Source organism: Cervus elaphus, chromosome 18 (genome assembly GCF_910594005.1).
Source record: "Cervus elaphus chromosome 18, mCerEla1.1, whole genome shotgun sequence".
NCBI classification, from domain to species: Eukaryota; Metazoa; Chordata; class Mammalia; order Artiodactyla; family Cervidae; genus Cervus; species Cervus elaphus.
Window position 1 is genome coordinate 111,808,964 of NC_057832.1, and position 17,063 is coordinate 111,826,026.

Genomic DNA, 17,063 nt, shown 5'->3' on the forward strand with positions numbered 1-17,063 from the left:
TAGAGCGCCCCTAGAGGACAGAAGGAGAATGGTATCAACTCTCTTCCTCGGATGAAAATGTAAAAACCCAACTAATGAAGAATACTGGGGATAGTTTTGTTTACCATATACTCCTCCTGGGTCTGCCCTTCCTGAGCACCACTTTGCTTGTTCAACAGATTCCTTTCCAAGCAGGAGTTCCCCTGCTCAAGTTCACTAGTAACAGAGGTGTCCAGAGACGCCAAGCTTTGGCCTCTCTTCCCCTTGGTTTGGGGCTTCCCTGGTGGCTCAGTGGTAAAGAATCCACCTGCAATACAGGAGACCTGGGGAATGTGGGTTGGATCCCTTGGTTGGGAAGATCCCCTGGAGAAGGAAATGGCAACCCACTCGAGTATTCTTGCCTGAAAAAATCCCATGGACAGAGGAGCCTGGTGGGCTACAGTCCATGCGGTTGCAAGAGTCGGACACAACTCAGCGACTGGACACATACACACACTTGGTGTCCGATTGCCCTAAAGTAGCTGTCTCCAGCTCTCGGTCCCCACAGGTCCTTTCCTTTAAAGGAGGCTGCAGAGCACCACACTCTCCTGCAAGCCCCCTTCCTTGCTGCTCGCCAAGACCACCACACAGACCCTTTCATAGGTTTTTTTTTAAATAAAACTGCTCTCTCTAGAAAACAAAGAGTAACATGCATGTGTGAAAGCTGCAATGAAAAGAATAGCAGTTCGTACAACTCAGTAGCAAAAAAACCAAACAATCCAGTTAAAAGCTGGGCAGAGCACCTGAACAGACTTTTTTCCAGAGAAGACATACAAAGGGCTGGCATTTGTATGCCAAAGGTACAGAAAAGGTACTCAGCATTGCTAATCATCAGGGGAATGCAAATCAAAGCCACAGTGAAATATCACCTCAGACCAACTAGGATGGCCATTATCAAAAAGACAAAAAATCAAAATTGTTGACAAGGATGCAGAGAAGAAGGAATCCTTGCACACTATTGTACACTATGTAAGTTTGTGCAGCCACTGTATAAAACAGAAGAGAGGCCCCTAAAAAAGTTAAAATGGAATCACTACATGATCCAGCTTCTAGGTATATATCCAAAGGAACTGCATCATAAAGCAATTATCCTCCAATTAAAAATAAATAAAAAAATAAACAAAGGAAACGAAAACAGAAACTGGAAGAGATATCTGCACTCCTGTGTAAATTACAGCATTAATCACAGTAGCAAAGCTCTAGGAACAACCTAAGTGTCCATCAATCAATAATGGACAAAGATGTGATATACATATCACACACACACACACACACACACACACACACACACACACACACACACACAGGCTTCCCAGATGGTGCGAGTGGTAAAGAACCTGCCTGCCAATGCAGGAGACATGGGAGATGTGGGTTTGATCCCTGGTTTGGGAAGATCCCCTGGAGTAGGAAATGGCAACCCACTCCAGTATTCCTGCCTGGAGAATCCCATGGACAGAGGAACCTGGTGGTCTACAGTCCATAGGATCGCAAGGAGTCCAACAGGACTGAAGTGACTTAGCACCCACGCATACACACACATACATATGTATACATACAGGTACACATGTATATGTGTGTGTAAACACATACACCAGAATATTATTCACCTATGAGGAAAGAGGAAATCTTGTCATTCGCAACAGTATGGATGACTTGACGGCATTAAGCTAAGTGAAATAAGCCCATCAGATTAAGACAAATACTGCATGGTATCACTTACATGTGGAATAAAAAAAAAGGCAAACTCCTAGAAAAAGAGAGTAAAAAAGTGGTTGCCAAGGGCTGGGGGCACAGACAAAATAAGGAGAGATTGGTAACAGGATACAAAATTTCAGCTATAAGGGGAATAAGGTCTGATGGTAAAACAAGGTGACTATAGTTAATTACACTGCATTATACAACTGAAATTTGCTAGGAGAGCAGAACTTAATTATTCTCACCAAAATAAATAAATATGTGAGGTGATGACTGTTAATAGATGATAGGAATCCTTTCACAATGTATATGTACATCAAATCCCTGCAATGAACACTTTAAATACCTTACAATATCAATTGTCAATTATACCTCAGTAAAGCTGAAAAATAATGATAGTAGTGATCTTTTAAAACATTTTCCTTTTCTTTGATTTTGAGAGGAATTCTCATATTTCACACTCATGTATAATGTTGGCTCTTGTTTGGAAGAGATACTCTTTTACAAAGTGGAGAAAGGTTTTAGTGTTTTAAAAATGGACAGGGGCACTGAATTATAATGAATGACTTTCTGAGGTCTGTTAAACTGACGATCAGAATCCCCTTTTCATCAACCACTCTTGCACTTCTAGAATTAAACCCTAAGCTCAAAGTGGTAATAAGTTTTTCTTGAATTTTTTAGAATTTTATTCTTCAGAGATTGCATTCAAGATTTCCTGTCTTACATGGAAAGACCCATCCGCAGCTCTCTAGATTTGTGGTTCTTATGAAAAAGTTTGGGGACCAAGGGTATGTTTAGCAAAATGAATTAAGTGTAAATTCACTTTGCTAAAGTCCTGTTCATTTAGCCTCCCAAATTCTCTCAAATGCTCCGCTGGCTCTCAATCCATAGCACCACTGCCTTAAAGCAAACAAACCCATGGCACCCTGTACCCACTGACCCTCTTTCAACCCACTCCTTACCTCGTTTTTGCACTGACCTTCTCAAATGCATATATCACGACCTGGTTCTCTGCTTAATACCTTTCCTAGTTCCAGCATGTCTTTGGAATAAAAATGAGGGGGGAGATGGGAGTGATGAGTATTCTCTAAATCTTTATCATAGTAGAAATTCAATAGCTAATGTCTAAATTTAGTTATAGAGATAGAAGTGGGTTATTCAGTGATACAACAGGGACCAAGGGCCTAAAGAGGTAAAAACTAGTTGCTGCCAAGAAGTGTGAGTGAGGTGGGCAGGCTAGTGTGCTATTGGTCTTCATTATACCTGCCACTGGGTTTTTTAAGTCATGGGCATGAATTCTTTACTTAGAAGTGCTCACTGTGAAACAGGAATGAAAAATATTCAGACTACCAAGTGTGATGCCCAGAACCCTTGCTGAGGTTGCACATGTGTTCTTTTAGTTAGAACTGTGCTTTGTGAGATAAGAATAAAAACTAAGGGACTTCCCTTAGTCTAGTGGAAGTCTAGTCACACTTCCATCGCAGGGGGTGCGGGTTCAATCCCTTGTCTGGGAGTCAAGATCCCACATGCTATCTGGTAAGCCAAAAAAAGAGGGAAAAAGTCTTATATTTTATTCTTCCTTTTCCTCTATTTTTAAAATATAAGACTCAGCACAATGGCTTTGCTGATCTGGCTCCTGCCCTGGGTCCCCATACTCTGTGTCGGCTCCAGCCATGTTGATTACCGGGGTCCTCAACTGGTAAGACAGGTCTCCGTATGAACTGTGCCCTATTCTCAGAATGCCTTCCTCCACCAGAGTTTTCTGGTTCACCGTTAACCTCAAGACCCAGGTCACAGCATTCCTCCTGGGTCTCCTTCCCTGCCCCTCTGCCCAGATCAGCTGTCTCCCTGCAGGAACACGCTGCCAGTCTCTGGCCACAGCCCTTCCCCAGCACACTGCAGTCATCTGGACACCTTCTGTCACATCAGGACTCTTAGAGCTCCCTTAAAGCAGGGACCTCTAACTCCTTCTTTTCATCTACAACGCACACACAGTAGATGCTGCATTCACAAGGGAGGCAGGAAAGAAGGGAGCAGGAAAACAGACAGGAGCTTGCTGAGCATGATCTAAGAGCTGGAGGCAGGCAGAGGGGAACCAGGAAGCAAGAGCAGGGAGGTAGATGGAGAAAGGATGATGACGAACTGGGCTCGCCTGGAATTTCCAGATTCCTAGCTCAAGGTCACCTAAGCAGCCTTAGTTAATAATGCACTGAGAAAATACTCCCCCCAGCTGCTTTAAAAAATAAGCATCTTTCAACAATGACTAGAGTTCTTAACCCCTTTGTATGGCTTAGGATTTCAGGAGTTGTCAACGGCCAGAGCCCCTTGGAGGCTGACTGGCCTTACTTTGTTAAGAATCAGCTTACAGAGAGTGTCCCGCTCACCAGCTGGTTGAGCTCATTGTCTTGAAGGAAATGCCCAGAGAAGGGTGGGCCTAGCAGGGCCCAGGTACCACTGTGGGGAAGTGTGGGAGCAAGTGCAACCATCAGGAGGGGGAAGGCACCGGAAATAGCTGTCACGCCCCATCCGAGACCCTCTCCTTCTCCCCAAGATTCTTGCAGAGGGATGAAGCTCCCAGAAAGAGACCTGCTTGGTCATCATTCATTCATTCATTCCTCTCATCCTCTAAACTGTGTGGGGATTCCTAACCAGGTTGCCCATCAGAATCAGATGCGGGGGTGGGGGGGGGTGGTACTTGTGATCTAGTGGATGAGACTCCATACACCCAATGCAAGAGGTCCAGGTTCGATCCCTGGTTGGGGAACTAAGCAATTGCAACCAAGCACATGTGCTGCAACTACTAAGCCCGCAAACTCCAGCACCTGCTCACTGCAAAACTAGAAAAGCCCGGGTGCCTCAATGAAGACTCAGTGCAGCCAGAATATATACATACACATGTGCACACATATACACATACATACACACACACACATTCACACATACACGTATACACACATACATATACATATATACATACATACATACATACATACATACATACATACAAGAATTGGCTGGGAAGCTTTGTCACAACACATATGCCTGGGCCAACCCTGGAGACTCTAATTTGGTGCAGGAACCAAGCATCTTTTTTTTTTTTTTTAAGATGTAAATATTTCTACTATAGATCCCCACGTGAGAAGCACTGGGCCAAAAAGGGAGGAAGATCTCATGGTTCCCATATAAGTCTACCTTTAGGGGCTTATTTTGTGTCCTCATCTCTGTGTTCTCTCAGGAAAATTAACCCAGCAGATGTCTTCTCTCTACGGAGGCATCCTTATCCATTCCCACAGAAGCAGGACTTACCCTAGCCACCAAAAGGTTAATCACATAAACGCTGGGGCCCATGTTGATCAACAAGCTGAAGAATTGATGCTTTTGAACTGTGGTTCTGGAGAAGACTCTTTAAAGTCCCTTGGACTGCAAGGAGACCCAACCAGTCCATCCTAAAGGAAATCAGTCCTGAATATTCATTGGAAGGACTGATGCTGAAGCTGAAACTCCAATACTTTGGCCACCTGATGCGAAGAACTGACTCATTGGAAAAGACCCTGATGCTGGGAAAGATTGAGGGCAGGAGGAGAAGGGGATGACAGAGGATGAGATGGTTGGATGGCATCACCGACTCAGTGGACATGAGTTTGAGTAAACTCCGGGAGTTGGTGATGGACAGGGAAGCTTGGCGTGCTGCAGTGCATGGGGTCACGAAGATTCAGACACAACTAAGTGACTGAATTGACCTGAACTGAACTGATGATCAACACTAGAGCATAGGCAGTAGCTCAGTGGCTACAGGTCGGAGGCAATTCCATGTCTGACTGACTCCCCTGCACTCCAGCACCTCTTATCTTGCCGGGGAAATATCAGGTGTGCCCAGGTACAGGTGAGTGTGGCAGGCGCTGGCTACCTATCAAAGCCTGGAAACAGGAGTTCCTCAAGCAGTGGGTCCCTCTGAGGAAGAAGCCTGGAATCCAGCATATTTCTCTGGAGGGAGAAATGACCTGGCTTTGTATTAAAGTTGAAGCTTCTGAAGTGAACCAGACCGGAAGCCCAACCAGCACTGCCCTTACTGGTCGAGCATCTTTACCAAAGGACTTAACCTCTCACAACCTCAGATTCACCATCTTTAAAATGTGTATAAAAATCTCATTTACTTATGAGGGCATCTATGAGGATCACCCGGTATCATACTTTAGCATCCATAATGCTGTCCACAGAATCACAACACCAGCAGCGAGTCAGAAACGCAGAAACTCAGGGCCCACATCAGCTTTCCTCTCTGAATCTGCCCTTTCACAAGATCTCAGAAGCACCGGCAAATGCATGGCCAGTGCTCAAACCCAGCGCCCAATAGATGTTATTTTTACCTCCCGGGCTCTCTGCTTCTCCCACCTCTGTCTTCTCTTTAATTTGCTGTGCTTGTTCCAAAGGGAGTTGGGTAGGACCTCCAAGTAAAGCAGGGTCGAGCTGGTGTACAGCTGGGTTTCAAATAACTGGCACTTTGAATAGTGGAGTTTGTGAGGAATTGTGACGTGTAGGAAAAGCAGTCTCACTGACCATGACAGGTAGAGGATGATTTCAGATAAAAAGAACCCACGAGTCACTCCTGCCACGTCCTCTCCCTGACTACCTACATCCCATCCATTGTATAGTAGTGATGATTCTGCCTTCGATAAGTGCCCTGATGCCAACCCTTTCTCTCAGTCTCCCCATTACATCTTGAGGCCAATCCACCACTATTCTCTTTCTTCACTGAACTGTAATAGCCTCTTAGCTGGTCCCCCACATCTTCCCTGGCCCCCTCAAACCTGTTCTCCACCCTACAAACAGAGACATTGTTCTGAAACAAAAGTATTATCAAGTGTCTCCCCTGTTTAAAATCCTGAGCCTCCCATTAGCTTTAGGATAAACAGTAAAATCCTTGGGATGGCCAGCAAGGTCCTACATGATTTGGGAAAGACCTGCTGGGACAACTTAATCTGGAGGCTCCTGCCCCAGCTCCCTCTATCCTAGCTAGCCTTCTTTCAGTTCCTAGACATTCACAAGGCTCTTCCTGCCTCAGGGCCTTTGTATATGCATTGTCTCTCCCTAGAACTCACTTTCCACCTTGAATCCATCCGTGCATGCATGCTCAGTTGTGTCTGACTCTTTGTGACTCCATGGACTGTAGTCTACCAAGCTCCTCTGTCCACGGAAATTTCCAGGCAAGAATACTGGAGTGGGTTGCCATTTCCTCCTCCAAGGAATCTCTCAGTATCCTGTCTTCTTATCATAAGAAAAACTCATGTGAATTGTAACAATCACAGTTTGCAGTGAAATTTCTATTCATTTAATTAATGTCAATCAGTCTGCAAACACCAAAAGGCAGTGGTGAAGTGTTTTGCTCAGACCAGGTTGAGTTTCCAATACCTACAATAATGCTTGGGGCACCCTTAGGCTCTCAGTAGTGGTTTGTTTAATGAATGAATTAACAAAGTGATTTGGAGCAAAGCAAAGGGCATTGGAGAGATCAAGGAAAATCATCAAAACACAGAAAGGAAATCTGATGATGGGAGATCAATGCCCTCTTGCTGAAAAGCAAATCAGGAGTCTAAACAATCAGAGTGATCAGTTTCACCTTAGAAAGCTTAGAAGAGCTCAGTTCAAGCTGTGTATGAGAATCAGTCAAGGAGTTTCTTAAAACACCATTGCCAGGGGCCACCATTTCAGACATTCTGATGCCTCAGGTATGGGGCAGCTTAGATCTGTAACTTTTTTTTTTTTTTAACCAGATTTCCATGTTTCTTATGTGTTGGTGTTGTTGTCTAGTCACTAAGCCGTATCCGACTCTTTGCGACCCCATGAACTGTAGCCCACCAGGCTCTTCTGTCCATGGGATTTCCTAGGCAAGAGTACTGGAGTGGGTTGCCATTTCCTTCTCCAGGGGATCATCCCAACCCAGGGATCAAACCTGCATCTCCCACATTGGCAGACAGTTTCTTTAGCACCGAGCCACCAAGGAAGCCCTAATAAGCAGTCTTGGTTAAAAAACTACTGATCTAGCAAGAGATAGGATCTGTTCAAGTCAAACAGCTCTTTGGTTTTAGAGTTAGGACTTAAATCTAAGCCACCTAATCCCAGACTTCGAACTTTCTGCTCACTTGGCAGTCTAGGAGAACTAGGATTATAATGCACTTTGTTCTGCCTAAACCAAGTAAACATTGAATGAAGACAGGAAATTAACTCTTATTAAGAGAGTTCTTGGGAAGTCCAGGAATAGCATAACTTTTATGGCTGAGCAATGAAGCATCCTAGAGTGAAGACATTTCTTAAAATAGCTCCAAAACTCCACCCTTTCCTATGACTTGCTTTTGCCTAGTTTATGCCATCTTGTATAAATAAAGGAGTATTTTGTTTCCTTTCCAGTGTTTTGAGATGGTGCTCTGGGCTACTGTCATGGAGTCCAGTGACTTTTCTAGATCCCATCAGACCCACAGAGAAAACCCTACAGTGACTGAGAGCTCTGTGAGTCCAGATTTATTAATAGAATTTGATATAAAAGTACTCATTTATCTAAGAAAAAGCTCTATAGGCTAATTAATATGGCAACAACTGCATTAATCAAGTTAAGACCCTATGTTGGTACATTTTCATATTTCTAAGACTCTCAAGTAATAGAAATATAAAAGAAAAGAATTCCATACTATTCAACAAATGTGGTACATCATGAAAGCAGAATCTTTCAAGTCATGGTGATAAGTTTGGGAGCCCCTGATCTAATCCTAGTTGACTTCCTACTAAGAGGAACACATGGGCCCCATCAACTCAGGACCAAGGCCCAAGGGCTCATGCCAAAAAAACACAGACCTGCGCTGATACTCCTCCCTATTCAAGCTGCTCACAGCTGCCTTCTTAAGCCCCACCTACCCCAACCAAGAAAATATTTAAAAGTCATGAGTCTTCTATTTTGGCTAAAGTAGATTTTATCAAAGTGAGCAAAAGGGTGAAAATGCTGAAGGGGGATGCTGAAGGGGGAAAAGAGATGAAAAAGAGAGAAAATGCAAAGGAAGTTAGAGCACTTAGCTATAATTATGCTTCATCTAGTCCTGAGGCAAGGGGAAGTAGCTGCTAATAATTTAGACTATCTGGACAATTTGGGTCAAAGGAACATTATATTCACAGGGACATAATTAGTCCTCCCACAGAGAGAAAGAGACACAGTGCTAAGAAGGTAAGAGAGAAGAAGGAGTCTTGGTGGTAATCAGTTGCTCAGCATCACCCAACTCTTTGGCTAGAAGGCTATCTACATTCTGAATCTACAGTCTAGACCCAGAAAATCCCCCCAGTCAGCCTGAAACAAAGGAAGGCTGGGAAAGAATGCATCTGAGGAATCAGAGTCAGGAACACTGGAAATGTCCAGCCAACCCCATGTTTATCCATTTCCTTCATTGTTATTGCTGGCCCATCTCAGTTGGCCATCCCTTCCATGTCCTTATTTCCTGGGGTATGGTCTCCACACCAAGGACAACCTTCATGTCCCATTTGAGACACAGGGAACCCAGCTTCCCCCGAATGCACCTATGCCCACCTCGAACAAGGCAGCCCCACCACACTCAGCCTTGTGTTCCACGGCAGCAAACCCTGCTTTGTGAGAGTCAGAGGCTCTGGACACACAGCACACTGTAGATACACCAAGAGGCAATTCTAGAAGCTTGGAGTGACTTGACCTACTTCAGCATTTAGTAAGGCTCTCTGCCCTGTCCTTTCTTTGAGTATCCACTGCCTTTGAGCTAACTCGACTCAGGTTATTTGTTCCTTAACTCCTCCAAACTGCCCCTCTCCAAGTCCAGGTTGAGCTATACCTCTAGCTGACCCATTCGGCATTGAGCATAAATCTCTAGCCATTGAGCTCTTACTTGCCTGGCAAAATTGTTCCTCCTCTGTCTTTTGCTTTCTGCCCACATGCCTGCACTCCCTTTTAGGTATTTTCAGGTCACTAGGATAAGAATTTCGGTTACCTATTAAACTAACCCAGTGTTGAATGTACATGCCTAGAAGCACTCGTGAGAGCCTGCTCATTCTGTCACAACGAGCAGTCTGCTCCTTTCAACAGCAGACCCGGACACTGACTCCACATCTCCGCTCAGTCATCCTCACCCCAGGTCTCTGAAGGTGACTCACAGAATGACAAGCTCACCAGAGTAAAAGCGACCCCAGAGACTATTTCCTTCCAACGGATACCCAATCCAGGCATCCTCTGCAGCACCTTTGACAGGTGGTCAGACAGCTGATGCAGCCCTTTCAATGCACTCATATTAACTGTGTTCAGAAGCAAATGCAGGTCAGAAGAATGTCTGTGTGACCCTAACAGACCACTGGCAGACTCAGAAAATGGACCTGGAGCACACTCGTCCTCCCTTTAGAACAACAAGACTTCTGTTGAAGGTCACATTTACAAAGGTCTAGTCTACAGACCTTTGTGAGTAACAAGGGATATTACAAAGGCCCAGGTAAACTAAGCATTCTTTCAAAGTTCACAAGAAAGCCATCACTCCCTGGACAAGTCCACTGGTATTCACTGAGCCCCAGCTTTGGTCCTCTTAACTCCCGCCTAATTTCTGTCCAGGTGATCAGGAGCCTGCCCCTGCCAGAGTCAAGGGAGTGGCATATCTCCTGGGCAGTGTGGCTGGTTTCCAGTGCCATCACCGCGTGCTATCAGCCCTCTCATCCCCTCTAAGAGTCACCTGGAGCAGCTTCTGCTGGAATATGGTGACGTCTCGGGAATCCGTGCGGTTGCCACTACGGGACTTGAGAGGGCGGTGGATGCAGCACATGGTGAAGCAGATCATATAGAGCACGTACAAGGCTCCCAGGATGCAGAAGTAAGGCCGCCCGTACTTCCTCCACTTGAAGCTCACCAGCTGCTTCACTGGGGTCTGCTCCAGGATCTGACGAGCCTGCCATAGAAGAAGAGGGCAGCAGGGCATGACCAACATAGTGAGTTGCAGCACCAGGTTCCCCACAGGGTCCCAGACAGGCAGCGTCATGATCAGCACAAGTGTAATTCATTCCGTTCATCTTTTCATTCATTTCTTCTACAGATGACTAGTCAGTTTCTACTGTATGCGGTGCCTCATGCTAGTGCTACAGATAAACCATGGAAGACGTAAATACCAGGATCTCTGAGCTCCTCAGAGGCTCTGAAGGATGAGACATAGATGGCTGAGAGAGTTGAGTGAATGGAGAGTTAGGCAAGGTCTTTTATAAAGTAGCAGCAGTTGCCAAGGCAGGAAGGGGTGAGAAGACATTAGCACATGAGGGGGATATGGCAAAATCTTTTGGAGGGTTCAGGCATTATCCTGTATGAAGCCACTGAGGGCCAGATCATGGTACCTCAAGAATGCCTAGCTAAGGAGTTGGACTTTGTTTTCTGAATGCAATGGAGAACAATTGGAAGGTTCAAGCAAGCAGGTAGTCAGATTTGCCCTACAAGTATTATGGACATGAGAGGAGCATCAGAGGACTCTGAGAGTGGGGTGTGGCCATAATCTAAGCTGGGTAGGTTAATGCTCAGATCTAAGTAGCCAATGAGACATTAAAGATGCTCCTGAAAGAGGATGATGGGTGGCATGATGCATCTAGGAAAGTGGGAAAAGGCAAAGTCAGAGCTTAGCTGGAGGGATTACCCACTAGTAGAAAAAAGTACCTTTTCCCACCAAGCCTTGAGAGTAGGAGAGAGACAGGGGGGCAGTTTCTAGACCTGCTGGGCAGAACAAGGCAGAAAGTTGAAGAAGCTCCAGTCAGAGAGCCTCTATTTTCATCATAATGAACAAATCTTGGTTGCCCGATAGAACTGAAGGTGAAGGCTGGGCTTCCAATCCCTAAGAAATCCTACTCTGAAGAAGTTCATACCAGCCAGCCACTTTGTTCATCAGATCCTCTGATAAACCAGACCCTCTGTTCATTAGTACCAGCTATCATCTGAGTTTTGTGGCTCTAGAGAGTTCTTAGGAAATTGTCGGGTGGCAGATAAACAGTAAAAACTGTATTTTGCCACCATCTTGGAGGTCCCAAAAAGCATCAGTATTTTCTTCTCTTTATAAATCTTCAACAAACTTTCCTTTCCCTCATATCACCCAATCCAACACTGTCTGAATGACCCATGCATTTTTCCCTCTCTGGAAAGCTCTCTTTTTCCTCATCTGCCTGGTGATTCCCAATTCCACCTAGAAGCCCCAGCTCAAGCACATCTCCTGTGACGTCTTTTCTGGTCCATCCAAGCCAACGTAAGCCAACCTCCATTCTGTTGCACCATCATGTACCATTGCACCATTATGTACCATTCATAGTACAGACCCCAGTGATCTTTTATCTTGCAGGCTATTATAGTTACTGAGAACAGGGATGGGAAATTGACAAAGCTGTCTGAAAGGAAATGCTTTTTAATTTATTTCTGTACTCTCAGTTCCTGGTACAGTGTCTGGGACCCAGCAAGAAGCTCAGTATGCTGAACGAATAAGTGATAGGAAGTAACATCTATCTGGAGAACTCCTCATATGCAGTGTTAGTATGAGAAAGGTAAGCAGAAGGGACCAGAGCTAAGCAGAGAGCGGAGTTAGGGAAGCGGTATTGATCGGCAATTTCTCCCAAAGTCCCAGGAGTCTATCCTCACCCCCATCTATTACAGGGAAGCCTCTGAAGCCGAGGATCTTGGCAAACAGACAGGTCCTGCACAGACTCCTGAAAGCCCCTAATCCTGCATAGTGTCCGTACCTCCCGTTTCTTGGAGGAGACCACAAGCTCTAGAAAGGACACATCTTCTCCCCAGGAGTCGATCTCCGTGAGGTCGTAGAGAGTAGAGGTCAGCGGCCCACATGTCCACTGGATGTACTTCCGCTTCTGCATCAGGTGTTGGAACATCTGGGCGGACACGGGTGAGACGGGGGTCAGCATGTAAGGAGCAGGTCAAGGGCAACAGCATGGTTACTTACTCCTTGGATCTGATGGACAGCTGGGAACTGACAAGCCTCTGTTGACCTGAACCTTTTAATTTGGGGCTGTCTTTCCTTCCCAAAAATCCTATAAAGATCTGAAAGGAGAGAATAGGTGAGGGGAGTGGAACTTTGGGTTACCATAGCAGGTATTCTCAGGTAAGATTCTGTAATCCCCCAGAGTCAGAAATTCCTGAGGCTGAGGATTTTAGTGATGGAGATGGAGGTAAGGGACCACCACCCTTTTGGGGAGTTTGGGAAAAAAGATCAGGGGAAGGATCCCCGTGGGGTTGGGGGAGGGCCCCTCACCACTGTGTTGCCCTCCACTCCGGCCAGCTTGAAGGGGGTGAGGCCCTGGTGATTGAGCATGAGGTCCAGGGACTGCAGGTGGTCCCCTCGCCTGTCGTAGGACAGCAGCAGGTTGTACATCTGGCAGGCGAAGGTTTTGTTGGGCTGGAGGACGAGGATGTGCAACACTGTGTTTCCTAGGAGAGGACACGGGGTGTCACATGACCCCTGGGACCAGAGTCCCTGCTGTTCCCCAGGACCACCCACCCCAGGGGGGGCCTGAGGGGGTCCCAGCCCCTCCCCTGCCACTCCCAGCATCCCCTCCAGCCCAGCTCTTACCCAGGGAGTCCTGGGCCCGGATGTCAGCGCCATGCTCAATGAGCAGCCTCACGATCTCCTCGCTGCCCATGCAGGCGGCAAAGGACAGAGGGTGCTCCCCTGGGGAGGCAGAGGCCCGGGCAGGCGTGAGATGCAGGAGGGGACGGGCAGTGTCTCTGAGTGACCGCCTCTGCCTCCCCCGTCTCTGGGGACCCTCGTCAGCAGGACCAGAGGCGGGGATGCTGGAGGGGGCCCTAGGGTGGGAGTGGGGGCTTGGCTCTGGCCTTCGGCCCTGAGGGCGGACCCCTCCCAGCTTCCCCAGGCACGGAGGCTTCTCAGCCCACCCTCCCTTGACTGGTGCCCCCCTCCTCGTCCTCCCAGCCCCGGTCCTGGCTCTCACCAAAGTAGATGAGATTGTGAGGACTGAGGCGGAAGGCAGAGCCTACAGCCCTCGCGGAAACGCTGGCCCCGTGGGCGAGCAGGGCTTTCACCAGGTTCACGTTCCGGTTCATGACCGCTATGTGCAGCGCCGTCTGACCTGGACAAGGGAGCCCTCCGTCAGGGCTGTTCCGAGCTCTCCTGGAGACACAGCATGCCCCCTGGCTTCCAGGAGATCCCTGACATCCTTGCATGGATTTCTTCCCTTGACTCAGCAGAATGGTGTGAGACAGAGCCCCAGATGTCCCTCAGGCGGGTTCATTTAGCGGTCCCCGCCTCCTGACTACTGGGGATGGCATATAAGGGTAATCACTCTAGTGCAGCTCTGAAAGAGAGAGTTCTATTCTTCACGGAACGTGAAAGGAGTTGAAGGGAAATAACAAATGGCTAAAGCAGGTCCCAGACAGTCACAGCCAAGACCAGGACCTCTGCCTTCCTCCCACACTCCTGAGCACCCATCACTCCTTCCCCGACCTCAGAGGCTCATTGTAAGAGGTGACTTCAGACTCTCCCCTACTTGCATCCACCTTGAAAAACTGTGGAGGCACCTCACCTACAAATGGCTCACAGATGGCAGGCTCCTTGACCAGCTCGGGGACAGCCTCAATCAGCACCATGGCAGCCTCCAGGTTGTCATAGAGGGCGGCCACGTGCAGTGCCGTCTCCCCGACAGCCCCTGGAGTGGAGGAGACAGGGGCATTAAGATTTCCCAGAGACACGCTCCACTGCCCCTCGGCAGAAACCCTCCGAGTGCCGGGGCTTCTGCCCCATCTCCATCACATCGAACTCTGATCCCACCTCGTTGCCGGAAGTCACAGTTTCGGTCCAGCAGAAGTTTCCTCAGGACACACAGGTCGTTGTCCTTGGCTGCCCGAAGCAGAGGAGACTCTCGAATCCTGGCAGAGGATGAATGGGAGTCAGGCAGAGACAGAATGGCAGAGAGGCCCAGAGCAGAGAGGAAGAAAGACCGTGTCCGCCTGGACAGACAGCGGCCACACGGAATGCGCGGTGACATGTTGCAGCATTGTCTCCTGGACTCTAGCTCGGGGTCAGATAGGGGCAAGAGTCTGGCTCAGGGTCCCTGTGGGGTGGCATCGCTACCTCTTCCCACCGGTGGCGGGGGGACTCCTGGCTCAGCTGACTGAGGAGCAGAGTACCTGAGGGAGGAGGGCCCGGCCCAGGGAATGGGTGGTCCTGGTGGGCCTGGCCAAGTCAATCTAGCTGAGTACATGTCTCAGGAACTTGGGGATCGGGAGTGGGTGGAGGAGAGGGAATTTCTGCCCGGTTTCATCCCTGCTCCCAGGCCTGCTGAACTGGCTCTCTTTAGCCGAGAGGAGCCGGAGAGACCGGGAGGGGGCTGAGAGACAGGCCAGCAATTAGGACTCGGAGATTTGTGAGCTGCTGGAGTTCTGACTCCCCGGGGGCTGTCCAGATGCACATTCCTGCTGCCGGGAAGGAGAGTTCCGAGAGGGACTACGAGGGCTCCATCCCTCCCTGAGGGTCACCCCTCGACTCAGGAGTCTGAACGCGCTGTCTGCGGCCAAGCAAGGGCATGGCTGTGAGCTTCTCCGAGTGTGTGCATCTTGGAGTGGGCGGGAGGAGCCTCACGGAGACAGTCCTCCTGTGGTACCTCTGCAGGTTAATCTTTGTCTCTCTCCGGCCTGGGTGAGCCAGACAAGAGATAATGCCGAAGCCGGTTCCTGCTGGGCAAGTATGTGCTGAAGGTGGACACATGGATGGCAGGTTGAGGGTCAGGAGGGGAGAGGTGAAAGGCCGGTAAACAGACTGACGGTGGGCAGTTCCCGTGATGACCCCTAGCCCCCAGTTCCTCTCTTCCAATGGTCCCCCCGAGCCAGGGGAAAGAAGCTTTTTATCTGAAGAAGCTTTTGATCTCAAGGTAGGACTCAGGTCCATCCCTCACTGAATTTCTCTCCAGAGACAACAGGTGGAGTGGGGACCAGCCTACTGCCTGTCTCACCCACACCCTCCGTGTGAGTGCGCCCAGCTCAGGGCAACCAGGGCCAGGACTGCAGGGTCCAGAGGCTCTGCACGCAGCTCCATGCTCCAGCCTCTGGCTTGGGGAAGCCGCTGCCTGTGAGTCTAGTCCTGGCTGCCCGCTCAGATCTGCTAACGACAGCTCTCTGATGGGAGCCAAATCCCCCGAACACCCCGAGGGAGAAGCCTGCCTTCAGGATGGGTCCCTGCTCCCGTTAGTCTTCCGGGGGTCTGGACCTCAGGGCTGACCTGAAATGCTGTGCCCCTCGGGGTCACCAGTCCCACTGGAGCTGTCCCGGGGACAGGCTCAAGCCTCACTGTCTGCTCCGGATCTAGCACAGCCTGCACACAGGAGACTCAGGAAACGCACATGGGCTCCAGGAGTTCCCACTGGGACTCCCCAGGGTCTCCTGGTTTCCACGGTCAGCTGGTCAGTTCCAGGTGTTGCACAAACCAGAGCTGTCCCCTGTTGCCAGGTCATCAATTTCATTCTCATTAACAGTAACTCCTCACTCTTTCTTCACCCAGTGAGTGTCCTAAAACCCGCAGGATCTTAACCCTTCCCCAGCACCCCATTTCCTGCCAGCCTGCACCCGCCTGCTCCAGTTACGCCCGACATACATGCTGGCTTCTCCCATCTGGTATCTTTGGGTCCCCAGCGCCCCCACCTTCACTAGGCAAGAGCCCCAGCATCACCCTGCCCCAGCCTTCCCGGGACCCAATGCCACACCCCTCCTCCACTGCTGACACAGGAGCTGGGCTTCCGTAACGGATGCACGGGTCCATCCCAGCACTGGGCATTGAACTCTGGGGTGCTCTGGTGGGCAGGGCAGACCGACCCAAGTGGGCGGAGGGCTTGAGACTTAGGGAGAAGGGGGGCAGCCTACTTCTTCTGCTGCAGCATGTACGTCTCGTCCAGACGCTGATCCCAGTCTTGCTGTCCCACCAGCCAGGAGGTCAGCAGTTTCTGGAGTTGGATCGAGAGACCCCTGGCCTTGGACGGAGGCGCTCCCATGTCTTCTCCTTCCAGGCAGTGGCCAGTCACGGGGAGGAGGTGGTTCAAGGGAGCAGGGCTAGGACTCAGCCGGCAGCTGAAGCGGAGACAAGGAGGAGGGATGGGTCGTGAGTGGATCTGGCGTGGCGCTGTGCGGGGTGTGCACGTGCACTGGGGGACTGGGGGCCCTGCCCGGAGAGAGAGACTTTACCTGGAGGGGAGGAGCTCTTTGTAGAGAAAGCCCCTGGGGCACATAGCCTGCCTCAGAGCCAGCGGGGGGGAGGGAGCATGTTCCTATCAGTGAGCTAGGGCGGCTGAGACCGGGCCAGGGGAGGGGTGGGGCCCAG

At 49.2% G+C, this 17,063-nt stretch overlaps 1 protein-coding gene across 1 annotated transcript in view; it reads right to left on the minus strand.

Moving 5' to 3' along the window:
- Nucleotides 1-16,839, minus strand: part of TRPV5 (transient receptor potential cation channel subfamily V member 5) — a 30,457-nt gene extending 13,618 nt beyond the window's left edge. The window contains exons 1-8 of the mRNA XM_043872477.1: nt 16,610-16,839; nt 14,526-14,623; nt 14,281-14,403; nt 13,690-13,827; nt 13,311-13,409; nt 12,993-13,168; nt 12,466-12,612; nt 10,437-10,649 (exon numbers count right to left, since the gene is read on the minus strand). Of these exons, the coding sequence (XP_043728412.1) occupies nt 10,437-10,649; nt 12,466-12,612; nt 12,993-13,168; nt 13,311-13,409; nt 13,690-13,827; nt 14,281-14,403; nt 14,526-14,623; nt 16,610-16,737 (1,122 nt within the window). The 5' untranslated portion in view covers nt 16,738-16,839. The remainder of the gene's footprint in view (nt 1-10,436; nt 10,650-12,465; nt 12,613-12,992; nt 13,169-13,310; nt 13,410-13,689; nt 13,828-14,280; nt 14,404-14,525; nt 14,624-16,609) is intronic.
- Between the last annotated feature and the right edge of the window lie 224 nt (nt 16,840-17,063).